Source organism: Rosa chinensis, chromosome 1 (genome assembly GCF_002994745.2).
Source record: "Rosa chinensis cultivar Old Blush chromosome 1, RchiOBHm-V2, whole genome shotgun sequence".
Lineage (NCBI taxonomy): Eukaryota > Viridiplantae > Streptophyta > Magnoliopsida > Rosales > Rosaceae > Rosa > Rosa chinensis.
In genome coordinates this window covers 35,912,725-35,922,864 of record NC_037088.1, presented here as the reverse complement: position 1 = coordinate 35,922,864, position 10,140 = coordinate 35,912,725, and the positions used below count along the sequence as shown (strand labels likewise).

General features: G+C 35.4%; 1 protein-coding gene and 1 long non-coding RNA gene across 2 annotated transcripts; both read left to right on the top strand.

Moving 5' to 3' along the window:
- The first annotated feature begins 286 nt into the window (after positions 1-286).
- LOC112165811 lies at positions 287-703 on the top strand. Its single transcript, XM_024302485.1, has one exon. It carries the CDS (start codon positions 287-289, stop codon positions 701-703), a length of 417 nt encoding a protein of 138 aa, XP_024158253.1.
- Positions 704-8,519: 7,816 nt separating this feature from the next.
- Positions 8,520-9,345, top strand: LOC112192529. Its single transcript, XR_002933547.2, has 3 exons — positions 8,520-8,535; positions 8,706-8,808; positions 9,276-9,345. It is a non-coding gene; the product is annotated as an uncharacterized LOC112192529 (long non-coding RNA).
- The last annotated feature ends 795 nt before the right edge of the window (positions 9,346-10,140 follow it).

Here is a 10,140-nt window from a genome sequence, read left to right as displayed (position 1 = left end):
TTTGTTATGTTTCAGTACAATACTATTCATCTCCAAAATAATCGAGATACAAGAGAAATCCTAAAAGGAAAATATCTCCTATAACTATACAGAAAACATAATCTATACCTACAAGGAAAGTAAATATTTACAAAATATTCTACAAGAAAGACGTGTAGATTGATATGTTATCTTGGTGTAAGCCTTCTCCTGGGGTTTTGCAAACTTAATGTGGATGGCTCCCGTGTTGGTATTGCTACAATTGGAGCAGAAGAAGTAATAAGAGATTCTTTTGGGCACTGGATAAATGGTTTCATGTGCAATATGGGGTTTGGAGAGGTTCTTCTGGCTAAAGCTTGGGGTATGTTTTATGGTCTGCAATGGGCTAGAGGTGGAATATGATTCTTTAAACTTGGTGAATCTGTTACATAAAGAAAATGCTGAGCTCCACCCTTTAGGCACTTTGATCTTGAATTGTAAGCATTTGATGGAGCAGTTCGCTACCATACAGGTCAGTCATATTCACAGGGAGAGACATATGTTGGTTGATATTCTAGCTAAACGATGTGTCAATTTCTCCAAGCATTTGCACTCTTCAAAGACCCCAGTGTTTGCTTCTGAGGTGTTTCTCTATGACATTATTGGAGTTGTTCATCCTAGGAAGACCACCAGCCATATGAGCTTGTTTTCTCTTTTCTTTTCTGTTTGGGCCTTTGGCTCCTGATGTACCAAAAAAAAAAAACAAACAAACAAACTAGTTGTTCTTATTGAGAGATTCTTAGGTAGGGCAGGCGTGCCATATGGCGGTATGCCAAGCCAATCGGTCCTTATGCAAGGAGGTGTTTTACGAATTTCATTTTAATTAAACATGGATAGTTTCATAATACAATTACAAAAATAAAGAAACATAATTGGTTGGGTGTACCACGTGGCTGATATGTCTGCCCTACATAAGAAGTTCTCTGTTTTTATTTACAGTTGCCAATGACCCTTTGGTCACATATAGTTGTTTCTTTTTATTGTTGCCGTTGAATTTTTTCGATAACAATTGTTGCTCATAAAAACGTGAACTTTTTAAATTACTTTTGTCGACGATTATTTCATCGGCTATCATAATCTCATCAAAAACTTAATTTCTAAATTAGCTTTACAGACAAATATTTTGTCCGAAAAGGTAGTTACTCATCAAAAATAAATAAACTTTTTAATTACTTAGCGATGATTTTTTTCATGGGCAAAGGTTATCCCTTATTCTTTTCCTTAGTTTATGTTTGTTGACAATCATCGCTTGCATGGATCAAACAATCGAGTAATTCATTTCCTTGGGTGTATAACATTTTCCCGTCGCTGTCCACCAAATCTCAAAATGATTTCAAAATATCATTTTTCACAAAAAAGTGTGTGCTATATTTAGTAAAACTTTTATGTAGTCTAAGATTAGGAATAAGTAGAGGAAATTGTGAAGAAGGGGACGAATTAGCAAAGGAAAATGATGAAGAATTAAGATAAGAGAAGTGTTGAAGTTGCAGCAGTCATTCGCTTTTTGTGCTCAGGGTGCATCTTGTCGTTCCAAAATTTCAATGGGATGAAATCTCACTCTAAAGATCTACACAAGATAAAGATCATCTCAATCAAGTGCCCTAAACCCACCTGCAAGAAAACATTCACAAAAGAAAAGACCTGTCACATGCATGTTGGTAAATGCACTAAGCCTTGATTATGAGATTTGTGCTCATATGCATTTGAAACTCAAGCATTTATGGTTTGTAGAGCTTGTCAAAATCTCACTAAATGAGGCTCTACCTGTTTGATATGCCCAAAATAGACGCTCAACTTAACCCTACAATAATATAGTCGTCAGTAGTAAAAGATAAGCAAGGATCGTTCGAAGCCAGAGATTGAGGGTAACTATATTAATCACACAAAAGAAAACAAAACAAAAACTAAACTAACACAAAGAAAAACGTCAACAAATTAAAGAAAAAGAGAAATAAGATGGAAGGACAGAGAGGATAGAAGAGTGCATTGCAATCCTAAAACGAAATTGATTTGGGGGTTTTTGGTTTTTAACGAAAAATAAATAGAAAATAAAGAAAGCAATTCAAGATTTTTTTTTGGGTTTTGAAAATATATGGATGAAGCTGTTAGGAACTCAGAAATCCACCACCAAAACATGCTTAAAACAAATTTATCATCCTAGTTTCAATCAAGAACAAACCATGAACGCATGCATAAGTGATCTTATTACTTCTCTAAATTACTTAAGCAAGATGAACGCACCATTACTAAGTCTTTAGAATAAACAATCAAGGTATAGAACGCTATCCTATCAACAATTTATTCTAAGCATTAATCACACTTGGAAGTTTGATTGAAACAAGAATCCAATACTAGTGTGGAACGCCTACCTAGCATGCAATTCCCATTATTTGATTTGGTCTATTGTCCTATACACTTTGCTACCTTTGAAATAAATATGGTTAACCGTTTAGGAGATTAAAATACATATTTCTACCCCCACTCACATGATCATAATATTTTATGTGCGCATTCATAAAACATAAGCATGCGAGAGTTATCTGTAAACTAAAATCAAATAAAAAATTTCACAAAAAAGCTATCATGAAACTAAGAATCAAAATATTGTCAAAACATGTCTTAGGGGCTTCAAACCTCGCCCCTGACAAAAGTAAATTAGCCACACGTCGTCTTAAAATTCACAACTAAAAACATATGAGTTTGAATTACAAGAAAGTAAAAACGGTAAAGGAGAGAAGATGAGAGCCACGAATTCACTTTTAGGCAGCCTTGGATGCAAGAACTTCCTTCAAGATGGTACACGGAAAAGCTTGATGAAGGTGGATGATGGTGTGCACGGCTTTTGCTTCTTGAAGTTGAGGAATTTTAGACTTTGTGAACTAGGGTTTTTAGGGTAGAAGATGACGCTGTAGATGGGTGGTTTTCAACGTGTTCAGATGCTCTATATACATGAGGAGCACAGCCAAGTTTCCTTCTCCAACTCTGCTTTGAAAGCCTCCCCTAGTTGCTTGAGGATTCCACTAATTGGTGCACAATTAAATGATTTTCAATCCTTAAAAATCTTCCCAAAATCTTGAGGAATCATTCTAGGACTCTTCTTGATATTTTCAGCAGCAATAACCTTCCAAAAATGCACCCAAAATCCGTCCATAGAAGATTTTCGCCAAACTGTCCTATTTTGACCGGGACTCAATTTCTGTCTCTAAAGCTTAATTCTTGGACAAGGAAAGAATTCCTCTCGCCACTTTTTTGGATGGTTCTTGACTCCTATGTGTTCTATGACATCATATCTTCTAGAATGATCAATAACCTTCTGGAAAAACTCCAATTAAGTTGCCGGAAAAGTTCTCCCAAAAAGCTTCATGAAAAGCTAACAGTTTCTGCCTTATCAGGTAGCCTACTTGGAATTGGATTTCCTGCTGCCTCGTTGACGCTTCTGACCAGTTTTTTAGCTCTTGTTCAAGTAAAACATCATGAATTTAAGGATCGTTAGTCCTTCCTGAAAAGGTGCATCTGGAAGAATGCAAAAAACGCTCCCCAAAACTGTTCTTGAAAAGCTGATTCTGAAACTGCAGTTTTCTGCTTTGCAGAAACTGTTTTGCACAACGATTTCTGTGGACTTTCCTTGTTATTTCCGGCCAAAGGTTGATCAAACTTAATCCTTTGTATCAGTACTTCATGGTCCATTGCTTCTTTGCTCCTTTTAAGCTCTTATCTCTCTTGAATCACTTCACGATCTACCTAAAAAGAAAACATAGTTAAAATAGACTTTTTAAAGGAAATAACTAAGAAAAATGTGAAGGATTGCACATTATATTTGTCGCATTTTATGCTCCTATCACTATTCTACTAACAATTAATTAGGTTCTATCAACATATTTTGTTTTGTAAAACATGAATTCTGAGATTTTTTAATATGTAGAAGTATACTTGATGTAGAGTAAAGAGCATTTCAGACTCTTGGCTGTGATTTTTTCTTTCTTTCTTTTCTTTGTATTCTCAAACTTGGGATATATGGAGATGGTCAATGTTCTTGAAGTTTCATCAGCATCATATCTCAATGTTCAGTACTCCCCATGACCCGTTCAATTCAAAGGATTGTGCATGCTCCTTTTGCATTTAGAGCAAAAGCAATCCTGACAATGTCAACTTATTAGACATAGAGAAATTGAGGCTACAGATCTAAGACTTCTTCGAGTAGAAATAAAAACGATAAAAGTCAATTGGCAAACATAGAGTTCATGAGCAATAAGAATATTGTCTAGAATTGATCTTTTAGGGTAAAAGTATCCTGATTTTTAGAAATATATATTTGTCTAAAAGTGGGTTAAGTCTATTTTTGAAATGATCTTGTACACAACATTACACAAGCTTTGCAGCCTTGTAGCGCCACCGTGGAGGAGAATCGGCGCTAGAGGACACCAGAGGGACGACCAGACGGAGGAGACGATCCTATCTGGAAAGTTTCGTCGCCGGAGACTGCCGCAGTTCCCCGGAAAAGTCAGGTCGGGTCACCGGGTTCGGGTCGGGTCAGCGCGGGCGAGGAGAGAGAACGGAGCGTTTTCTGATTTTTTCCGGAATGGTAAATGTGAAATGTAAATAGTGAGTTTCCGAAAATGGAAACTCCTATTTATAGAACTTTCCCAAAATTTCAAATGCTCATAACTTTCACATACGAACACCGATTGACGCGTTCCGTATGTCCACGAACTCATATCGACGCGCTCTACAACTTTCGTGAAGGAAATTTTTCGAGAATCCCAACATATAAAAAGTCAAACATCACACAACCCCCTAAACTGTGAAATTCGAATAATTATACGTACGAAAACCATTCCACTTCACAAACAACCTACGAATAAAGCATAATAACAATTCTTCGTACAACTGGTCCATTATTAATTACCAAAATTATATAACGAAAATCCAAGTCATCACAAAAAGTCACCAATTCATATGACAATTTGAAACATATGCTAAAGGAGAGAGGGAGATTCTTCCTTTTCTTAAGTTTTTTTCTTCCTTTTATTTATTTTTTTATTGGTAACATTTGGAAAGACAAAAATGGCCAACACGTGAGGCCAAGTTAAAGGAGGAATTAGCTATAAAGTCCAAAAGTTAACAATAGGGTGTAAATCGGCCATAATTAGAAAAGTTAGGGTGTAAATAATCAAAATTGAAATGTCAGGGGGTAAATCGACAATCATAAGAAAAGTCATAAGGTAATTTAGTTATTTTGCCTAACTTAAACCCAACTTTACCCATGCAAATTTTAGAGGAAAAAAAAAAAACCTCTATGTACATGTCACCATCTTCATTTCCCGTATGGCAATGGGGACTGGATGACCATGATTAATTGTCCAGTGTTAATTGCATCTGCCATGGCCAATTAATTTCAATTTCTAGTAGCAGTCGAAGTCTTCATATCCTATAGCCATCTTTTCCTTCTACAATTTACTTTAAGTCTTTAACAATAAAAATATATAATTCGTTGACATTTTGACCACTGCTTAGTCAATCAATAAGACAAAATGATCTCCCTAAATTTACATCGGAGCTTAATCAGATAAATAAAGGTAACCCTAATCAAGAACAAATAAAAGACGACGGACATGGTTAATTTCATGTGAGTGTGGTTCTTCACTATTAGAGTTGAGATCGAGATACGGTACAATTATGGGGTTCTTATAGCTCTAGAAAATATAGCGGATTTGAAAATAGTGTAGTCTCTTTGCTCCTTTGTCATCAAGATAATATGCGTAAAGATCAGCGGAGGCACTTATGAAAACTGAAAATGCCTCCTAAAATGCAGCACTTTTCTGAGGGGGTGTTCGACGGGGTTTGTCCCATGCATGCATGGAATCGAAGCTTTGCATTGGAAAAGAATTACTACCTCGATCTGCTGTTTGTTTTCGGTGCAACCAGGCTAGAGAATCAACCTTACACACATCCTGGAAGCTGTGATCAAAGTGTGGCGGTGTTGGAAAGGTTGAGGTATTAATATTATTCTAATTTGGCATCGAATCGGTATCCTTGTTTTTTAATCTTTTCCTCGAGTAGTCCATGACCATGAAGATATTAATTGAGAAGATGCTTCAGCTTCTTAATTCTACTATTATGGATTAACTGGAGGGAGAGAAAGAAGGCGGAAGCTGCATGGTAATGAAGTCGTGCAGCCTAACATTGTTAAGAGCAGGGTTTGACAGATAGTTGAGGTCCAAGATGCGATGAGGACAGTACACTACAACAGAAAGTCTTTTTAGCGACTAAGTTTTTTGCGAGGAATTTATTTTCCTCAATAAATGACACATTTTACGAGGAATATTTCAGTTCCTCACTAAATGCTATTAAGTTTTCTACGAGGAATATATTTTCCTCACTATATATCACTTTCTACGACGAATATTTCAGTTCATCATTAAAAGTGACCATAAGTTGGTCTCCCGAAACGTCATGTTATTAGCGAGGAAATATGAGACTTAGGTGACAAATTGTTTCATTGTGAAAACGGCATTCAGTGAGGAAAAAAAGATTTTGTCGTTATTGTTTTGGCGGAAAACTGTGTAAGACCCGCCAAATTCAAGGGCGACAAAACTAGTTTTCCTCGCTAAAAGTTTGTGTTCTACGAGGAATCATTTCCTCGTCAAATGCAGCAATTAGTGAGGAAATAACGCTTTCCTCATTATTAGTTTGGCGGAAAATCGTATAAAACCCGCGAAATTCAATGGCGAAAAAACTATAGTTTCCTCGCAAAAAGTCTATATTCTACGAGGAACCATTTCCTCGTCAAAAGAAACAATTAGTGAGGAAATAATGATTTCGTCGTTATTAGTTTGGCGGAAAATTGTGTAAGACCCGCCAAATTTAACGGCGACAAAGCTATAGTTTTCTCGCAAAAAGTCTATGTTCTACGAGGAACAATTTCCTCGTAAAAAAAAAACAATTAACGAGGAAATAATGATTTCATCATTATTAGTTTTGGCATAAAATTTAGTAAGACCTGCCAAATTTAATGACTACGAATTTGAGCAGTGGTCGCTAACAGTATCATTTAAGCGATGAATGATTTCCTCACCCCTGATACATTTAGCGAGGATCTATTTATTTAGTCATTCTAGGTTTTGCAGGGGAAAAATTTGTGGTATTAAAAACGAAAAGAGTGGGCATATCTTTTTTTTAAACTTACCTTGCGCACAATACTCAAATAGAAAACGTTAGTTAGTTTCAATTAAATAAAAAGGATGCAAAAAAGAAGAATAAAAAAAACGAAAAAAAAAAGGCCTGGTTAATTCACAAAAGGGACTCGAACCCTAGATAGCCACAACAATACCCAATTGCTTAACCAACTCCCCTGGAATTTTTATGTTGCATTTGTAAGACTTTTATTTTATTTTATATGAGTACTTGACTAATTACAGGAACAGAGACCTACCCTGCTACTACGCTACCCGAACCACCTCAAGGACCCTGCTAATAATAATAGGAAAATTTGAGATGAAGAAATAGATTGACCTGCGATAAATAAATATTTAAATAATATTATACTACAAGTAAGTTTAATAATGAACCACATGTGCTAGGTGTTCGTATTTGTTGTAATCAGTTTTTTTTTTCCTTTGTAAGTGTGAAACGTGATATATGATATATTTGATTTCACACTCATTATTCACATATATGAGCATTATTCATATTTTTGCTTTTCAAAATATGATTGAATATCATGAACTTCTCTAAAATCATAAGGCGTGTCTGTATGAATGATTTCATAGTTACTAAACAAGTTAATAAACATCGATGGTCCTTCATGATAATTTGGTATGTTTGTTTGTAAACATTAATATGAATGACTTATTTTCACTCTTCAGTTTTCTACAATTGCATGAGCTTCACTCTACTTTGTTTCTCTCCTACATAAGAATCACTACATTCCACATAGACAATAATATGACAATAACTCATTACATGACCTATATTGTATGTATGTGGATAAATTGTTGTTCAATAATGGAAGTCTTCCTTTTTGCAATTTTAGGGACCACACATGAAACTCACTATAAAATAGAATTCTGACGATGTAACCACTAATTTGAGAGATTATATGTTGGACATATTATGCAATACATACTTGACGATGCAAATTATGTTTAATTTAAGTATTTAGTTATAAATTATACAAGGAAACATTCGAATCATTAAGCTATATGTTTTGTGCATAGACACCTTATACCCCAAACCCCAAACCCCAAACCTTAATTCTATTTTTTTTATTTTTTATAAACGGCATAATTGAGGATTAGAGAAAAATAAAAATAAAAAGAATTAGAGAAGCGGGACTTAAAACCCAAATTTGATCAAAGGCGGGGAGAAAAGAAAAGGCGCTGATCCAAAGGAAAAATAAACGAAGATAAAAAACCTAATCTTTAGATAGAGTTCTATCTTTTTCACACTATTCCATCTTTGACGGCGTTCTCCTGTTGAAGCTCCGTCTCTGGCTCCCTCTCTGAAGCTCTCATATCTGTAAGTAGGATTAGATTCATCTTTCTTCCTCCCTGAATCTCATTCTTGTATAGCTTGATTAATCAAGGTCTTTTTATTTTTTGCTAAATCTAAATGTGAGATGTCGTGGTTTATATATTTGGTTTTATTTCAATTAAATGCACCCCAATTGAAGATCAATAGTTACTCAGATTGAAGGGCAACTATTCAAGATCAATAGTTACACAGATGGGTATGCCTTCGCCTCTTAATACAGACTTGCCATGAATGAGAAGAAGACAAGAAGCGTGAGAGGTATAGTTTCTTATTGTTACCGTCCGTGGTTGCATTAAATAGAATGGTCCAAGGTTGTTCCCCTTTAGTTACTGGGCTATCTCATCGTTGTGTGCCACAGAAAAATGTATTAATCTAATCACATCAATTACTTGAGAGTTTATTGTGGTGACCTTAATTGTAAGGCTGCAAACAGTTATCTTGACCGGAGAATCCAAATCCTTTTCTAGTTCATCAGATGGGCTAAGCAATGAATGGGTCTAAATTGTTTGCAGCTAGAAGATTTCTGTTCAATAATACGTTGTGGCACTGTGGATACGTTTTATGAAAGGGCAACGTTTTAGAGGCCTAAAAAAGCTTTCTATCTCCCCCATGTTTTTGTCCAATATTATTGTCCATGTTAAAATTGCATAGTGTTTGAGAGAAAACAGTAGTTACATACTAGTGTTAAATTAACAAAGATTGTTCTGGTTTTCTTGTGAGTCCAGGTCAAGGAGTTGTTGATTCAAGCTTTTCTCTGGCTGCACCACCAATTGCTCTGTTATTCTGGGTTTCAATTGGGTTTGTGCTTCCATATTTTAGTTCCATGATTCAAGTTGGGTCTCAACTTTCACAAGGTCAGTTCGTATTCTCACTCTCTAATTTGGTGCCTGCATTTTTGGATTTCTGATTTTGGTGTGGTTTGGTGATTTGGTATTTTGGTGGGTTAGTTCTCAGTGACTAATGATAATTGGGCTTTGGTATTCTTCTTCATGAATGACAGAGATTGTGCAAAGGGAAATGCAGGACAATTTTCCTCAGATATGGTAAGTCCAATGCTTATTCTCATATTAACTATTTTGTTATCTTTCTTTAGCATCATATCGTGTCCTTTTTAACATGTCAGGAGGTCTCTTTTCTCCTTTTCAATACCTAAGCAGTGGAAACTCTGTTGCCTACCTTCAAATCTGCTAAATATGCATAGTGTATGAAGTGAATTATATTTGAACCCTGAACCTCCTTATTTATCAAATTTACAGATACAATATTTGTTAAGAGTCTATGAGACAAGGATGGAACTTTGAGAGCTGTAATTGTTGGAGCTGGGTACTATTTTGTCATCGCTAGCTGTTGCTAGTGTTTTTTGCTTTTTGTTTTTTACTTCTTGTTTTCAGAAGTTTATGTTGCCTCTTTGTATAATGAAGTTGCTTAAAGTATATTTTGTTGCATTCTCCTTAACATTAAATCATATTTCTTTATCTTTTTCATTTGCAGAGTGGTGCTGGGTGGTAAAAATTCAGAAGTGTAGCACTGTAGCATTTCTCAAATAGTTAGGGTTCTTCACATATGGTTTCTTTTAGTGCTATCTCTGTT